The sequence below is a fragment of the Mesocricetus auratus genome, unplaced genomic scaffold (genome assembly GCF_017639785.1).
Source record: "Mesocricetus auratus isolate SY011 unplaced genomic scaffold, BCM_Maur_2.0 Super-Scaffold_100714, whole genome shotgun sequence".
NCBI lineage: Eukaryota > Metazoa > Chordata > Mammalia > Rodentia > Cricetidae > Mesocricetus > Mesocricetus auratus.
Window position 1 is genome coordinate 837,632 of NW_024429270.1, and position 17,318 is coordinate 854,949.

Here is a 17,318-nt window from a genome sequence, read left to right on the forward strand (position 1 = left end):
AGCTCTACCATTGGTGCTTCTGACTACACCTTCCGGGGTGTTTTCTAAGACAGCATGTGAGGGACTGGAAGTGAGGAAAGTTGTTTTGTGCGGGAAGGGCACACAGCCGCCTGCAGAATCTGGGGCCTCTGGATCATTGAACCTGGGCAGGCGTGCTGGCTGCCCCCCTACCCAACATCAGTTGTGATGCCACCTTGCTGGGGTTGTGGGCAGTGGGCAGGGCAGTAAGGAACCTCCTCGCCAACACTTGCTCCACGCTCTTCTGGCCTCTGCCTCGTGTACGTATTTTGAATCTCTGATGGTAGGGTCCAGCCTCTGAGCCTGGCACAGGATTCACCAGTACCAGCTGAGTTTGTGGGAGGCAGTTGGCACTTCTCTCTGGAGACCTTGCCATGCATGGGTATCGGCATAAGCAGGGTTGCCACCTCTGTCCCCCTGCTAGGGGAACCAGGGTTCAGAGCTGCAGCAAATGTGATCTGTGGAGACGGGCTGTTCGCACACCACGTGAGTGTGGAAGGATGGTCTGGCCCAGTCCCTCAGCTGTGAGGCTCAGGGCTGTGCTGCAATCCCTCTATGCCTCCATCTCCACCTCTGCAGAGCGGCATGGTGGGCTAACACCCTGTGTTGCAGGGCTGCCAGTGCAAGAGTGGGGGGTGCTGCCACAGGACCACAGGGACCCGTGGACGAAGGCGTCACAGACTGTATTAGGGTCTGTGGCTCTGGGCAAACAGCTTCTCTCCAAGCCTGTTTCCTCAGCGGCACAATGGGAAGGAGAATCCCTCCCCACAGGTGGCAGTGAAGGTGTGGAGGCAGGGGCATGTCATAGGGCTCACAGGCTCGTCCCCGCCGTGACCTAGCGCTGGTCTGTGTGCCCAGTCCTAGTGTTCAGAGGCACCCATCCTGGGTTCCTATACCCCAGCACCTACTTCCTGCTTCCCGCAGGAACCCAGCAGGGAATGTATCATGAAATTAACGGTACTGTGACCTCACTTTTGTAAGTGAGACTTCTTTTTGGGCTCCCTAATCCCATGCCACAGGAGCAGACCCTTGAGGGACACAGGTTGGTAACACTGCCTGTGTGTGAAGAGAAAACCTGGAGCTTGGTCTTCACAGTTGCTAGTTGGATTTCCGATGTTATGTCATCCAGAAGCCTTTGGAGTATCTCCCGCCCCCCACCACTTCCCCCATCCCACCCTGAGGTGGGGTAGGAGTAAGAGAATCCCAGTGCTGCAGCGCTTCTCAGAGATTTTATTATGCTACTGTGTGCTGGAGGGGAAGTTAGCCTAGAGTTCCCGACTCTCTCAGCTCTCAGGCTGTTAGTGGTCTTGGGATCCCTCCACTGGCCCAACCCGAGGCAGAGATGCGGCACTCCTTCCCTAGTCAGAGGCTGGGGACAGCTCAGTGCTCCGCCCCTCCAGCAGATACCTTCAGCCTGGATCTGCAGTATTGGGCTTGAGCCCCAGCTCATCTCATTTGCTCAACTAGCAGCACTGGGCACCTGCTGTGGTCCCCGCGCTGCATCAGCGGGGATGTCAGCTGTGCACAGCCGGCCAGGCTGGAGAGATGCGGCCCAGCGGCATTGAGTTTGAGTTCTGGCACCCATGCCAGGCGGCTCGCCACCACCTGCCGCTCCAGCCACAGGGGCATCTTATACCTCTGACTTCCAAAGCGCCCGTGCTCACATGCACAGATGCACAGAGAAACGAACATGCATGTACACATAACCGAAAAATCGGAGCGACAGCAACCATAACCTTAAGGAGAAAAGACAGCCAACGCCACCGAAGACTGGTAAGCAAGCTGACGGCAGGGCCCTTCAGAGACGACCAAGAGCCTTCAGATAAAGCCAGGTGACTAGCAACGCCACGATGGACACAGAAGACAATTTGAATTTGGAGTCACAGATGGCATCTCAGGAGAGGGGACATTTCAGTGAAGGCCCAAGAAGGCCAGTCGGAGGGGAGCCCTAGAAAGGACACAGTGGTGAGGGGAAAGCCTGTACAAAGACCCTGAGGTGAGGTAGAGGTGCACCGGACTTGGTGCCTATGAGGAGGCGGCAGAAGGGGGGCCGGAATGGGGTCATTGGTTTGTGCTGGCAGCTGTGTTGCTCTGTGAGTCTCGGACATGTGACAGACATTTCTGACCCTCTCCCCCCCCTCGGCCCAGAGCATCCTAGAAGCTCCGTGAGCGCAAAGCTGGTCTAACTCGGGCTGTGGTTTCTGAGCAGCGATTGGCCGCGTCAGGTCTCTCGTGGTTGAAGATGGATGGTTGAAGATGGGTAGGAGGCCCGGGAGCTGTGGATGGGAATGAGGCTGTGTCCTGCTTCTGGCAGTAGCAAGAGATCACAATGAGTGTAAAGGGCTGGGGTCCCTCCCCTTGGGTCCTCAGAGCCTCAGCACCCTGCCAGCTTCTCTGAGGTCCCAGGGTCTACATGGCTACCTTCCCAGCTAGTGGGCCTTGGAGTTCTTTCTGGAGGCAGGGAAGGTGTCTCCACCCCCACCCCTACCCAGGACAGCAGCTCCTTTCTTTGCTTTCTTTTCCTCTTCCTCCAGGCCCAAAAATAGAGCCTGCACAGTCCTAGACTCTGGCAGCGAGACAATAGTGGCCTCCTGACCGCAACAGCCTGCTGGCCTGGGTCCATGGGCTAGAGGCACCGGGCTGCTGTGCCCGGGGCTCCAAGTCCTGCCGCCTTTCCCAGGGTCTGCTGCCAGTCCTTCCACCTGACGCGTGGGATCCCCTGGAGTTCCCACTGGTGCTCTGGGGAAGGGCTTGCCACCACTCGGCAGAGGCCTGGGACCTGTGCCTCAGCCTGGGCATCCCTCACCCTGCACTTGACCTGGAGCTGGAGGTCTTTGCACACCACTCCACTCTCACTCGAGGTTGTCCAAAGCTCAGGGGTCACCCCCGAGGGTCGGATGCCTTTCCCCTTTGACTCATTGGGTAGGGAAGCTCCACAGAGGGCAGAGCTGTGCCCACGCAGAAGGAAGTGAGCATCCTGCCCTGCAGATCGAATGGAGATTGCGTGGTTTTGGTGATGGGACTACACAGGGTAAGACGGGCGCTTAGAGGCACAGACGTCTGTGTTTGACATCTAAAACCTGCTCTTCCCAGCTTCAAGGTAGCCTTGAGCAACCACACTCCCTCCCCAGCCTCTAGGGACCTGTCTCAACATGGGTTCAAGCCGGTTCACCATGCAGAGTGGTGGAAATGAGCTTCTTAAAACACCAGTGCTAGGTGCTCAGTGAAGGAGCCAGAAGCCTTGACTCTGTCTGCTTTCTTCCTAGGCAAGTATAGAGGTGCCCAGGAGCTCACACTTCAGCCAGGGAGCTCTTGGAAAAAGGCAGGAGGAGCCCTATCCCTGAGTTGGCTCAGAAAGGGGATTATGAGTGAGCTGTGGCAATCTGGGAAGGCTTCTAGGAGGAGACAGACTTGGAGTTTCCAGGGAAGAATGGCATACACTCTGTTCACCGCAGCCGATGGTAGGGGACAGAGAGTGTTCCACCTGGCTTATGGTCAAGGCCAAAGGGAGGCAGTCAACAAGTGCCAACTTCCGATAGGTATCGTGTGGTCAAGGGTCTGGTTCCCAGTGTGTTCTAATGCTGTTTAGTGTTAAAGTCATTGCTGAGGGCCAGAAGTGGTGACACACACCTGTAATCCCAGTACTTGAGGCTGAGACAGGAGGATAGCAAGTTCAAGACTAGCTTGGACTACATTGCAAGACCTTGTCTCAAGCTTCTCCCTTGAAACAAAACAACACAAAAACAAACCAGTGCAGAGTAACTGGAACATTCCATGCAATAGTCTTCCATTCTGCTTCCGTAGAGAGCCTGGGTGCTCTGGGGCTTTGAAGTCCTCTCAAGAGAGATGGCTTACGCTCTAGGACCTGCTTTCTGGTACACGAACCCAGCCTGTCTCTGCCAGTGCCTGCTTAGCCCAGGCAGCCTCAGGATAAAAGCACTCACACTCTGGCACATTCAAGTCAGAGAGCCCGCGCTCTAAGCCAGGCAGTGACGCAGTCCACGCAGCTGCCAACGGTTGCCAGGGGAACGGTTGCCAGGGGCTGCTGTCACCTGCGCCCCTTCCTCCCCCTTGGCGCTGGAGGCCCGTCTTCACAGCTCAGCTTCCCGCCTACCCCCTTTGTTTGAAGCTCTAGTAAGGGGGTGGTGACTGTGGGGGGCAGGTTTCCATGAAACCCTCGGCCCCTTGCAGTAGGGGAGAGCGTCCCTTGCTGCAGTAGTCTGCTGCCTGCAAACAGGGGGTCTTCGCCCAGTCACTCTTTTGCCTGGAGGAGGACGCCAGGTAGATTTTCACTCGTACCTCTTTCATCCCCTTTTTTCTCCCTTTTCTCCCCCCCCGTACCATCTCCTTCTCTTCCTCCGCGGCCTCCTTTCTTCATTCTCCTGCAACCCTGCATCCCCTCTTTTCTTGACACTGATGTGTAGATAATGGTGGTGGGTTGCCAGGGACCCTGGGGGCATCGTAGCTGATCCTCTAAGGGGACTCAAACAGCAGTCTGGAGAATCACCAGGAAGTGGTTGGGGGGTAGCCACACGCGCCCTCTCTAGCTGAATATTTTGAGTCAGCTGCAGCTGTGGTCACAGCGCAGGTCTCAGAGAAGGGTTGGGAGAGATAACTGGACGAGGAGGGCTGGAAGCGCCACAGAGGAGCTGTGATCCTTGGTCACCTGGGTAAGTTCATGCTGTCCCTTGAACTGAAGCCACAAGCAGGTGGCAGCCAGTTTAACCCAAGGAGAACATTTCACAGTCACTTCTAGAGGCTCTCGCCAGCAGGTAAGCCTTCCATCCGAGAGCCGGCCTCTTCTGGGGCTAGCCCGGTTCCCCACGAAATCTCCACTCCTCACTGTGTGACCCTGACAGGTGACTTGGCTTCCCAGGGACCTCATGTTCACAGTTTGGTGGGCCATGGTCCTTTTCTCATGAGTTTTTAAGAAGATTAGAAGCCAGCCCTGGTGGCTCAGGCTTGTAAATCCGAACACTTTGGGAGGCTGAGGCGGGAGGATTATAAATTCGTTGCCAGGCTGGGCTACATAGAGAGACACCATCTCAGAACACAAGCAAATAAATGTATTAGTTGCCCAAAGAGCTTTGAGTCCTGCCCTGCCTTTCTGAAGCGTTTTCTTGACTCTAGCTGTGTTGCTGCAGGGGCCAGCTCCTGCTTGTGGGTGTCACAGTGGAGCCGAGGGAACCTTTGTGTGCTCAGGGAGCGGGGAGGGGGCTCTGGTCTATGCCTCCTGTCTCCTCCCTGCAGGGGCCTTGGATCCAGTCATAGTTGGGAGCTGCCTGGCTTTGTGTCCCTGAGCTGGCAGCCTCTGGGCCAGGAAGGAGGTGGAGAAAAGGGGAGATTTGGTAGCTGACCTTGGGAACAGAAAGATCCTACAGTCCACAGATGGGCACTCTGCCTGGGTCAGGGGAGCCCAGCGCAGCCCCCAGAAAGCCAGTGGGTGGCCTTGGGCAACTCAGGGAAGCAGATGGGAGAGGGGAACTTCAAGCAGACGCAGAGACTGCTGTGGTCTGAAAGGGAGGAAAGTCTGGCCAGCAGACACAGAGACTGCTGTCGTCTGAGAGGGAGGAAACTCTGGCCAGGGCTGGACGTCCTCTTTTTCCCTCACCGCCAGCTCAGTGGTTAAGGTCTTTCTTCACCTGCAAGTACCCTGAATCTGCCCGAGTGACAGGCAGAGGACAGGGGTCATATCGCCCATTGGCAAAGCAGGAAACTGAGGCCCACTGAGAGGTAGACTGGCCTGAGATCCCAGACTTAGGTGGCCACAGAGTTTGTCTGGCCTCTGTGCTGTAACTGCTGCCACCCAGCTCTGAGAGGCAGATGCTGGCTCCGTGTACTAACCCAAGAGGATGGCCACAGTGGACCGTTAGATAGGACTGTGTGCCGGACCCTTGGCTTTGGCCTGGTTTGGTAGACCCAGGACAAGCAGCTGAGCAGGCCTGGCACGAGAGTCCCTGAATTGCCCACACCCTAGCCCATACTGGGTTAACTATGGTAAGACAGACGTAGGTCCCCGGGGGGTTACCCCACTCCCTCTCCCTTAGCTTCTCAGACTCTGCAGTTGGCCTCAAGATTGCATGGGGCTTTGGACATCTACATCCTGGGACTGTCACTTTCCTCACTCTCTCCAATATTCCCAGTGTTTTAGTTGCTGGAGATTAGGACCTAAACCCAGCCTGCTAGGGGAGGATGTAATGGAATATTTTGGATCAGGCATGCACTGCCCTTTCCCCACGAGCCTCTGCTGCCTGTGAAGGGAGGCAGGACCAGCCTGAGTACACCTCAAGCTCACAGGGGACCCATTGCCTGGAAGTGTCAGAGATGGTGATGAGAGGCCCTGGGGATTACTGCAACCTAAATGACTCCAGTGGCCCATCTTAGGCCAGCTAATAGCCTTGGGGACAGCTCAGAGAAAGACGGGCTGGAGACTGTGTATGTGTGTGTACACATGCGTGCACTAGGCTACTGTGTGCTGATAGGCTACTGTGTGGTGTACAGGTATCCGAGGGCTTGTTTTTCACATGAATGACAGGTGTCCATGCTGAAAAAGGTCCTGCTGTCACATTGGTTTAGGGTTTCCTGGCCCCAGTAAGCTTTGTGCCGTTTCTCTTGCAGGACTTCTCAGAGTCTTTGCTATGCTAAGGCATAAGAGAAAGTAGGGTCCAAAGTCCCTAGTCAGAAGAGAAGTGGCAAGCTCCCCCACAGTAAGGCCAGGGAGCCCGAGGGAAGGAAGGGACTCAGTAACCACAGAGGCTGGATCATTGTTTGAGGTTAGACGGGCTTGATTTGAGTCATGGCGTGACTCTCCCTTTGCTATATGATATTGCTTACAGTGATGTAAGCCCTTTGCATTTTAAGTTCCCTGTCTTTGCATAAGCATGGTCCCAGAATTAGTGGAAGGTGAATGGACTATAGAGTTGAGAGCTGGGACACTATGTGGCAATGGCCCTGCTGGTGCCGGCACCCGAGCGCTTGCTGGAGGGGACCTGGATGCTGGAGTCCCTTTCACCATCCTGGAGAGATCCTTCCTGAGCCCCTACATACTGTCTGCTACTTACTGGTCCCCATGGAGCTGTGGAGAAGGCAGAGGCCTGAGCCCAGGACAGGGGAGCTGTTACAAGTTCATACCACAGGAAGGGCCTGCATGTGTAAGGACAGTTAAGGGAGCGGCCAAGACCAGCGTGTCCCTGCGTGGTGATGATCCTTGGCCTCCCCCGGGCCTCCCATGTGGATGTCTACTTGTAGGAACAGGAAGCTGTAGAAGGATCATCTGCCGAGGCTTCGAGTTCTTTGTGCCACAGGCCCTCAGCTGGCTGGCACTCAGTGACCACATCTCCCCTCCCTTGGTTTCCCCATGGGGCAGGGCTGGCGGAGGGGTGTTGCAGCTCATGGACATGGCAGGAAAGCGCAGGAAGGTGAAGCCTGTGATAGCCGTGCAGTCCTGTGGCAAGGCTGGGTTTCGAATGGCAACCGTGCCCTGTGTGGTGGCTCAAGACCATAATCCTGGCACTGGAGAGGCTGAGGCAGGGGGATTGCTGTGAGTTTGAGGCCAGCCCAGGCTAAGTGTGAGACAAACAAACAAACACAGAAAATAAGCCTTGCCCTAGTGGGTAAGGCCTGGGAACCTGCCAGCCTCCAGCAGGTGCCAACTTGATTTTTATTATCATGCAGTCTAGACAGATTCCTGAAGCCTGAAGTCACTGTGCTGCCCTGTGACCCCAGTGCCCCTTCTCAGTGAGGGGTAGGTTCTGGAGGGGTCAGCTTGCTTGGGTGTCAGTCACCCAACTGTGGCGCGGGGCAGCTGAAGAAAGCAGGGCCCAGCATTTACAAGCGTTGAGCTCTGAATCTGTGGGCACAGCCAAGTGAGCTCTGACTGAGCAGGGAGACAGCACTGGTCCCCTGGTCCGGTACACATCTCCTGTCAGCATCTGGATATGCAGTACTTGTAAGCAGGGAGCTGTCCTGATGGCCAGGCTGGGAAAGAGTCAGAAGGAGGCTCTTCTCGTCGCTGCGCTTGATGAGGCCACACATTCCTCCCTGTGCCAGCCCATGTGCCCTGCTCCCACTCTGGCCTTGGCTGCGCCTCCTCCCCCTCTGCAAAGATAATGTCATCCCCCCTCCGGCCTTCCTCACCTCCCTCCTCACCCAGTGCGCACTGCAAGTGTGCACTCATGGGCTCGTGGGCACGCACAATCGCAGCTCTGCCTGCTTATACTCTGAAGGCCCCTATTGTCCCCTGTCCCCTCCCTGAGCCTCCAGAGCTCTCAAGGAACACATTCCACATCCCTGTGTTAGAAAGTAACTGATGGACAAGCTGGGCCTCTCTTCCATCTCCCCAGAGAGGTCCTGGGTTGATCATAGGAGGCTCAGGCCTCGAAACCAGTTGGCTCCCTCCTTCCTACTATGGGCTTTATCTCCCTCTTCGGGTTATGCTATGGAGGCCCCTCAGATGACCAGCCCCTTGCCAAATGCTGGGGACCACGTGCCACGTCATGAGGACGGAACAGGATCAGGAGAGGCGGGCTGCCCCTTGTCCAGAGCTTGTTCTTTCACAGCCGGGTAAATGCAGCCGGCCCTGCCCTGCTCTGATGCTGCCCAAGTGCAGCTGCTGGGTACCCCTGGTTCCTACATGTGGCCCTTCCATCACTGAATACTGCCAAAGCCAGGCTCCAAGCCCCACCTGAGCTGTGTGCTCAGGACCCAGGCCATAGCCTTCAAAGCATCTTTCTGGGGTGGGTCCCAGTGCACTGACCGTTTGGAGCACCTCTAATGGTCCTTGGCAGGGAGGCACACAGGGCTGTGTGTGGCTGGGAAGAAGCCGGTACTCCTGTAGACTCGGGCTTTGAGAAGAAGACCGCAGCGGGAATCTGCCATTCAGAACCCAGGACATTCGGGCAAAGGCCTGAGGCCATAATGGATACAGGGATAGCCTGTAACCCCAGGGGGTGTAAAGGGGTCCCACCGGACACTTGAGGTGGCTGCCTGGGAAGGGTTAATCCAGAGCCCTCCTGGTCGTATCCATTCAACTTCCACCTCCATCCGAGGAGGAAATGGGTTTTCCAGGAGCTGGCAGTGTCTAGGTGACGCGGGTCCACACAGGATGGCAGGGGAAGTGACTCAGGCCTCGGGAGAGAAAGTGAGCTCTGGGACTGCTGCCCACCATGTGGGGGACCCTCCCCAGCAACCAGTCATGCTAGGAATGGGGGTGTCTGGGCTCACACAGCCCTGCCTCCTCTATTCTGGGGCCTCCCCGGGGACTCTGTGCTGTCCTCCATTGTGTCGGGCTGGCTCAGCTTGTCCTGTCCTCTGCATGTTTACCGGAAGCTGAGGTCGAGGATGGCTGTTCTGAAAGAACAGGGAGTAGGGGCTCAGCCCAGCGACTCCTCTCCAGGCTTGCCCACCGTGTGCCTGTGACCTCCACAGCTCCTGCTCTTCTCTCTCTGGGGGACCGCAAACAAGGGGATGTGTACCTTAGGGACCTTTGGAGAGAGGACTCGGCAGCAGCCCTGTGTGCTTTTGGGAGAGATGGCCTTTTCCTGGCCTCAGTTTCCACATCTGCAAAATGGTGAACCATGGGACCTGGTTATTCTCCAGATGTTGCTGTTACTACCGGGGTGAGGCTGCAGATCCCCCTTCTCGGTAATCGTTGGTTCTGGCAGTGCTGTGGCTTGGCATTTGGTGGCCAAGGTTGGTCTGCTCTGCAGATGAAGACATCTGCACAGGCCAGAGGTGGTCCCTCGCAGGTGGGCCTCTGCTTCAAAGACGAGGCTTCTAGAACACACAGGCTCCTCTTTCTGGCCAGGTGGCAGACTGTGGGGAATAGGGTGGCCAGGTCTTAGGATGCCTGCAGAAGGCAGGAGAGGCTCCCTCAGTAGCATGGTCTAATGGAGCGTGTGGTTGGGTGGCAGCTGCACATGTATGGGCAGTCCTGGGGGCGGGGGACTCAGACAGGAACATGCTAAGTAGGAAAATGGCTCAGTGTTCTCCCTGACCGGTGGGGGTATCCCTGAGTTGTCTGAAGGGTAGCCCCACCCTCACGGTCCTCCCTCTCCAGTCCCTGGGAGTCTGTGACACTCAGGGCCAGCTAGGAGGAGGGAAGTTCTCTGGGTGGGGTCACAGCCTTCCCGCTACTCTGTCCGGAAGGGAGGCTCATGTTCTAGGAATTTCCCCTCAAGTGCTCCGAAGGCCAAGCTGGCCACCTGCAGAGGACACAGGACTGAGGAGGGGAGCATAGAATAGGGGGCCGGGGGAGGGGCCTGGGTCAAGGACAGGCATGCCCGCTGCTCGGAAGATGTACAGAGACAATCTGACTTCAGTGGTGCCCTGTGCGCGTCCCGATTCAAAGCCCTTTATGGAGAACAGCAGACTTAATTCTCACAATGACATCTGAGGTAGGCTTGATTTGTAATCCTCTTTACAAGAGAGGGAAATGAAGTCCAAATATGGTGAGTAACTAACCCAAGTACGCACAACTTGTAAAGTATAGGAACTGGGGTTTGAACCCAGGTCGTCTGGCTCTGGGGTTCACTAAGAGATCCAAAGAGCGAACATCTCCTCATTAAGACCCAAGAGTGCTGACAGGGGCGCTTGTCCTCTTTAGAGTGGCTCTGCACAGCTGGGGTGGAACAGGGTTAGGTGGAGGGGCAGTTGGCCCCTTGTTTGTGTTTGATCCCTTCCGTGGGTTGCCAGGGTGAGCGGCGTGATCCAGCCTTGCTGTGCCTCTCCTGCGAGACTCCCCTCCCGGCCTCCTTTGTTCTGAAGGGCCTTTGGGGAGGATTAGTGCAAGACCAGTTGCTCTGTCCTGTCCTGGGTGCTCTGCTGACAGTGGTGGCCCACTTTGAGAGGGACATGAGTCCTCTCCAGTGGTGTCACCTCATGAAGTTGTTGGCTGTCTCTGGGCCTCAGAGCTAAACATCAGAAAGTGGAAATTGGACCAAATTTCAAGTGGATTGGGAGCATCAAGTTGAAGTGAGGGGTTTATCTGGAAGAAGAGACATTTGGACTAAAGGTTTCATGACAGTGACAAGGACTGTAGAGAGAAGGGAGGGGTGGACAGGGACAGGGGCTGCAGAGAGGGGATGGGCGCTCTGGCCTGTTCCCAGATGTTGGTCCCTTCTTCTGCTGGTTATGGGTACCTGGCGGTGGTGTGACAGGATGCGGGGAAGCCTTGTGCCCACGCGGAGGACACACTAGCTCCCCCACAACTCTGCTGTTCTCCCTGTGGTGCTCCAGCCTCAGAAACTGAGGTTCCGTTGCTCACGTTTGGGAGTTCCTCACGTTTGGGAGTTCCTCACGTTTGGGTGTAAGGGACTGGCTCTCACTTGAGGGACCAGCATGACCAGAATGGGGCTAGCCCAGGAAGGAGACAGTAAGATCTTGCTTGGGTCCCCTGGGCGCTGAGTTTAACATCTGCCTCTTCTAGGAGGCACTTCTAGTTTTACTCTAAACTTAGACTCCTTTTGTGCCCCGAGTTCTAGGCTTCCCTGCGCCTGGTTTTGTGGCAGATGAGCGTTTGTCACTGTGGTCTGACACAGCTCCTCACAGGCTGAGGAGTGGTAGTCTGGTATGTCGGCACCCAGCTTGGTCAGTGGGCCAGCTGGAAGAGCCAGCAATGGAGGACACCTCCATCCAGGGTTGGCGTGCACTCACGAAGGTGTAGGGTAGAGACGTGCCCAGGCTGGTAGCCAGCTGGCACTCCGCCAATAGTGGCCCGCGGAGCCAGTGTGGTGTGGATGGAGCTGACCTCACTGGGCACCGGGGTAGGGCTGAGGGGTGTGCGTCTGCTCCAGCTCCCCAGGCCCTGGTGGCTGGCTCCCCCTGGTGGCCATGGCAGTAAGCACCCTTCCTGCCAGTTCACCCTGCTGCTTGCCTGCACTAGACTATCTGGGGAGGTGTCCAGGGGCAAGCAGGCTGAATGAGGAGGGGCTGTGCCAGCTGGTGGTGAGGACCCAGGCAGTGGGGTAGGGGTGGGGTATCAAATGCAGTTGAGACTGGTCCCAGAGGCTGGCTTCCTGTAGCTAGGCCTCTGCATGTGGTTCCTAGGGGAAACTCAGAGAGCCCATTTCCTGTCTCTCCTCTAGGCCTGGTAGCTGCAGGAGGGTGGCTGCAGGTGGATTCTAGGAAGGGCCGCTCTGTGGCCTCTGGGACCCTCTGTGAGCCACTTACACTATGTGGTAGAGCAACAAAGGACAGAGTGGGGGCTGTGCCTTTTGATGGCCTCTTGCTGCTCTGCAGAGGCTGGACCGTTTCTGTATGACTTCCAGATCACACAGGCTCCCACTGTGGGCCCCCCATAGTTCAAACCCCACCTAGTCACAGGCTCCCACTGTGGGGCCCCCCATAGTTCAAACCCCACCTAGTCACAGGCTCCCACTGTGGCCTCCCCACCTCCCATAATGTTCTCCCTCTTTTCCAGGTGGTGACTTCTGGGAAGCACAATGGCTGCCCAGCTGCTGTGGCAGATGTCATGTCTCCTACTGAGTCTGTTCTTCCTGGCTCAAGGTAACTTTCTTGGGGCCCTGGGACTGTTGTGACCTTGTTTAATGCCTCCATGTTGTGTGTGAACTCTTTAAGCTGGTTGCGGGCATACCTTCCTTCTGAGATTTAACCCCACAGAGTACTGTTGGGATGGGGATCACAGACTGGGTGTCAGCCTGTCACCCATTTGCAGGATGCATTCCCAGACAAGGCACCCTTGTGCAACAGTCAAAGGCAGCTATGGTCTCACTGAATAACGTCTGTTAAACTTGGGGTTTTGACTTTGAAATCATTCTTTATTTTCAGTTTTATTTTACTTCAGCAAATTTTGAGCAGATACAGATGCAATGTTATAGAGCCTTGAAGCACTTAGAGCTTTGGAATGTGTGTGAGCCCCAGGTCATTGCCAATGGCTGGTCCCATCTATAGCCTCTGCCTCCTCAGATGCTCAGGGTGGCAGCCCCAGAGAAGACTTCCGCTTCTGTGGCCAGCGGAACCAGACGCAGCGGAGCCTCCTCCATTACGACCAAATTTCGGAGCTGCACATCTCTGTGTGGAACACGGAGGAGGCCCTCACGATCCGCGCCCCCTTCCCTGCAGCCCCCGACAACTCCCACTTCTTCCCAGAGCCCAGAGGGCTCTATCACTTCTGCCTGTACTGGAGCCGCCACACCGGGAGACTCCACCTGCGCTACGGCAAGCATGACTACTTGCTGAGTAGCCGAGCCTCCAGCCTCCTCTGCTTCCGGAAGCAGGAGCAGAGCCTGAAGCAGGGGGCCCCGCTTCTCGCCACCTCTGTCACCTCCTGGCGCAGCCCCCAGAACACCAGCCTGCCAGGGGCTGCCAGCTTCATCTTCTCTTTCCACAGTAAGGAACCGATGGATGCGGGATGGGCGGCGCAGTGGGAGGTCCGTCCGCCGTGGGGGACCTGGGTTCTGATGGCTGCTGTGGTCACCAAACCTCGGGCAGCAGGGAGCCATGAGAGGTGTCCGAGGAGGGAGGAGCAGGATCCAGGGGGACTGTGAAACAGCAGGGTGAGGGTGGGAAGGCGGAACTGGGCAGTGGGTCACACCGGAGAACGTCGGCCCTGTCCCACGTGCCCTGAATTGTCTGTCTGTCCATCTTACAATTTAAGATTTTTGTGATGGCCACGGCATCTCTTCAGCCATTAGGGCAGTGCCTTGGTTACTTTTTCTCTCTCTGATAAAATGCTCTGACAAAAGTGAATGAAGGGAGATAGGGTTCGGCTCACAGTTCTAGGGTACAGTCTGTCAGGACGGGGAAGTCCTGGTGGCCGGTGCTTGAGACAGCTGGTTGTTTGCACCTGCAGTCAGAAAGCGGGCTGTGGTGGAAGCTTGTTCAGCAAGCTTCTCTCCTGTTTACCCAGCCCAGGACCCAACCCTAGGGGATGGAGCTGCCCGCTTGTAGGTAGATAATCAGTACTAACTCTCACAGAGAGCAAGGGATGGAGAGAGTTTATTACTTACAAGCCTTGGGGTGCAGTATACACCTGGAGGTCATATCTATACACACTCAAAGGTTAGGATACAGGGAGTGGAGAGCAAGGGGAACACAACTTGACCTGGGGGTGTAACACTAGAAAATGTCAGCACTGGAAAAGCTAAAATCCAGCTTCTAATCAAAGTGCAAGGGCTGGAGAGACGGCTCAGTGGTTAAGAGCAGTCACAGCTCCTGCAGAGGACCCAGGTTTCCAGCACCTAGATTGGGTAGCACCCAAATATCTGTAACTCTAGTTCCAGGATCCCACACATTCTCCTCTGGTCTCTGCAGGAACCCAACATGGACACACATGCATGTTCACACACACACACACACACACACACACACACACACACACACACACAAAATGATTGATTAAATCATTAAAAAAACAAAATGCAGATAAGATGCAACAAGAACTATAGGCATTCCATACACCTTTGTATCAACAAAGAGGAAACTGAGGTACAGAGAGCTACACTACACAACTAGCAAACTAGGGCATGAATCTAGCAGCTGATTGAGAGGGTCAAAGGACAGGAAGGCAGGGAAGCCGGCAGGGAGGTCTGGGAACCATGTCCTCATGGGCGAGGGAACCGATGCTTTTCCCACTTGCCTTTATCACCGAAGACGCCCATGTTCTCAGGGCTCGGGCAGAGGGTCCTGGAGACAGAGGCTAGAGCTTGTAAGGTCCCCAGAGCTGATACACAGAACCCACATTCTTCCCAAGGAGACCTGCTGGGCCCAGGCCCTCAGAGCCTCCTCTGCTCATGTGCAGTGGACCCCAGGAGACAGCCTTCCTGCCTGTTTCAGTGCCCTGTGGTCCCCTCTGCCTCTTGGACCCTCGCTTCCTTCTGTAACGTGGCTAAAAGCATGGAGTCCCACGTGAGGGTTGCATAGGGGTGTATGCCGGCCACCGCCGTAGGTGGCAACCTCAGGCTGTCTGCTGCCTTTCCAGATGCCCCGCAGAAGGACTCCCACAATGCATCTGTGGATGTGTGTGATCTCAAGAAGGAACTGCAGCTGCTCAGCAGGTTCCTGCAGCACCCTCAGAAAGCCCCCAGGCGGCCCTCGGCAGCGCACATCAGCCAGTGAGTCTTAGGGTTGGTGGAAGATCTGACCTGGGCCAGGAGAAGCTGGGGACACCTTCCCTGAGGCTGGATCTCTCCCCCACTGGATCCTGCTGTGCGTATGGCCAGGCAGTGCCCAGTCTGTGTCCCACGAGAGACTCCGTCCCTGCGTCCGGCACATTGATCTATGAGAGGCTGGGACGGGCGCAGGCATCAGTGGGTCAGAGTCATGGGCTGAATTCCAGAACAGTGTCCCTCGCTGCCACTCCCCCCTCTCCATACCCAGCTGCCTTTGTGTCCTTTGTCCTTGGTCCCCTCTCTTTTGTTCCTGCCTGTCTGTGTAACCAGATCCCCTGCCCGTGACCCTTCCCTCTGTCACCTCCCATGCTCTCCCCCACACTAGGCAGTTACAGAGCCTGGAGTCAAAGCTGACCTCTGTGAACTTCCTGGGAGACACGGTATCTTTTGAGGAGGATCTGGTCAATGCCACAGTGTGGAAGCTGCCACCCACAGCCGGGCTAGAGGATCTGCAAATCCACTCCCAGCAGGAGGTCTGGTGACCTAGGATAGGGTGGGCTAGAAGGGCAGATGGGGCGCTCCATGTAGCGTGGTACCCCTTGGCTTTCTGGGTTCAGGGAGAATCCACAGCCCATGGGAGAGCTGGTGTCTGAAGGTTGTAAGACTCCACAGCAGCCTAGACCGCTGCCACCTGACTCCCTGGCCTCTTGGGCATTGCCCAGAGCACAGTGTTTAGAAGGGGGTTGTTTGGTACAAGGTGCAGGGAGGGGGGCAGGGGGACCTGGGGCATACGCTGGGCCTGGCAACCAGGGTCCTTGATATGCAGGAGGAGCAGAGTGAGGTCCAGGCATACTCTGTGCTGCTGCCCCGGACCCTCTTCCAGCAGGCCAGAGGCCGTCGCCGGGACGCCGCCAAGAAGCTCCTGGTAATGGACTTCAGCAGCCAAGCCTTGTTCCAGGTATGGAGTCTCCCCGACAGAGAGATGGGAAGACAGTAGCTAATCTCTCTCCTCCAAGAGCCAAAGCCTCTCCTACAAAAGCAGAAAGGGCGTTGCAAGGCACAAATGTCCTGGGAGAGGTGTACGTGGTGCTGTCTTCACCGCAGTGCGAATGACCCACATGGCTCTCAAAGCGAAGAGCTAGGAGTGACAGTGGTCTGGCAAGAGTGGGTGGGGCCTCCTCAGCCTTAAACCTCCAACCTGTCCCCCAATCTCAAATATCTAGGACAAGAATTCCAGCCAAGTCTTGGGTGAGAAGGTGTTGGGTATTGTTGTTCAGAGCACCAAAGTTAGCAACCTCTCGGAGCCTGTGGTACTCACCTTCCGGCACCAGCCACAGCCAGTAAGTGTCAGCAAGACAACCACAGGGCAAGATCCCTGCCTGCTCCCATCCCTCCCAACTCACCTGTCTGTAACGGAAAGAAAGGCTCCTGGCTGACAGCCAGGTCCCAGGTTGGGGGAGGGGGAGGACTGCTAGGTGGGTTATGAAGAGAGTGGGAAGGGCGGGTCACAGAAGGAATGACAGGTAGGGAGAACTCTCAGGTGGGCCGTAGAGAGAACCCCGAGGGCGGGCTGTAGAGAAAGCGTGGCGGTGCCTATGGAAGGAACACAGGATGAATCACAGAGGGCCCATTCTTCTTGTCCCCGCAGAAGAATGTGACTCTACAGTGTGTGTTCTGGGTTGACGACCCGACATGTGAGTATGGAGGGGTCTCTGGGAGAGGTGAGGATCCCCAGGGATGAATTTTTGGAGAAGATGGGCTTTGGGGGGGGGGGAGTGGAGTGGTGGAGGCTGGGCGTCTGCTGGTGGAGGAAAAGCTTGCTGGGATGGACCAGTTTGCGCTGAGGGCATGGTGGGGTCTCGAGGACTGGGGTTGCTCAGAGTCCCACGCATTCCCTCAGCAAGCAGCCCCGGGAGCTGGAGCAGTGCGGGCTGCGAGACTGTCCGCAGAGACACGCAGACATCCTGCCTGTGCAACCATCTCACCTACTTCGCCGTCTTGATGGTAGGTGTCTCCCCACAACTCCCTTGCAGTCCCGCCACAGGCCAAGCTCGTGTGCCGTGCTATGAAGTTGGAGCCCGCTGACTCGTTTAATCCCAAATAACCTTCCAAGGTAGCTCCTGTCATCACCCCGCTTCAAAGGAGACCGAGTAACACATCCAAGGCTGCACAGGTCATTAAGTGCTAGTCTGGAAAGCTCTTGTTTGATCTTTGTTCTCAGGCTTTGGTGTG

At 56.4% G+C, this 17,318-nt stretch overlaps 1 protein-coding gene across 5 annotated transcripts in view; it reads left to right on the plus strand.

Moving 5' to 3' along the window:
* Positions 1-17,318, plus strand: part of Adgrg1 (adhesion G protein-coupled receptor G1) — a 36,870-nt gene that overhangs the window by 13,087 nt on the left and 6,465 nt on the right. For 3 of the 5 annotated variants that reach the window (XM_013119470.3, XM_013119472.3, XM_013119468.3), the window contains exons 2-9: positions 12,437-12,522; positions 12,943-13,365; positions 14,957-15,089; positions 15,472-15,619; positions 15,913-16,044; positions 16,310-16,426; positions 16,735-16,780; positions 16,987-17,090. In XM_013119470.3, the coding sequence (XP_012974924.1) occupies positions 12,459-12,522; positions 12,943-13,365; positions 14,957-15,089; positions 15,472-15,619; positions 15,913-16,044; positions 16,310-16,426; positions 16,735-16,780; positions 16,987-17,090 (1,167 nt within the window). In that variant the 5' untranslated portion in view covers positions 12,437-12,458. Of the gene's footprint in view, positions 1-4,146; positions 4,300-10,278; positions 10,413-12,436; positions 12,523-12,942; positions 13,366-14,956; positions 15,090-15,471; positions 15,620-15,912; positions 16,045-16,309; positions 16,427-16,734; positions 16,781-16,986; positions 17,091-17,318 lie in introns of those variants that run through there. The other 2 variants (XM_013119471.3, XM_021232147.2) reach the window with 2 other exon arrangements.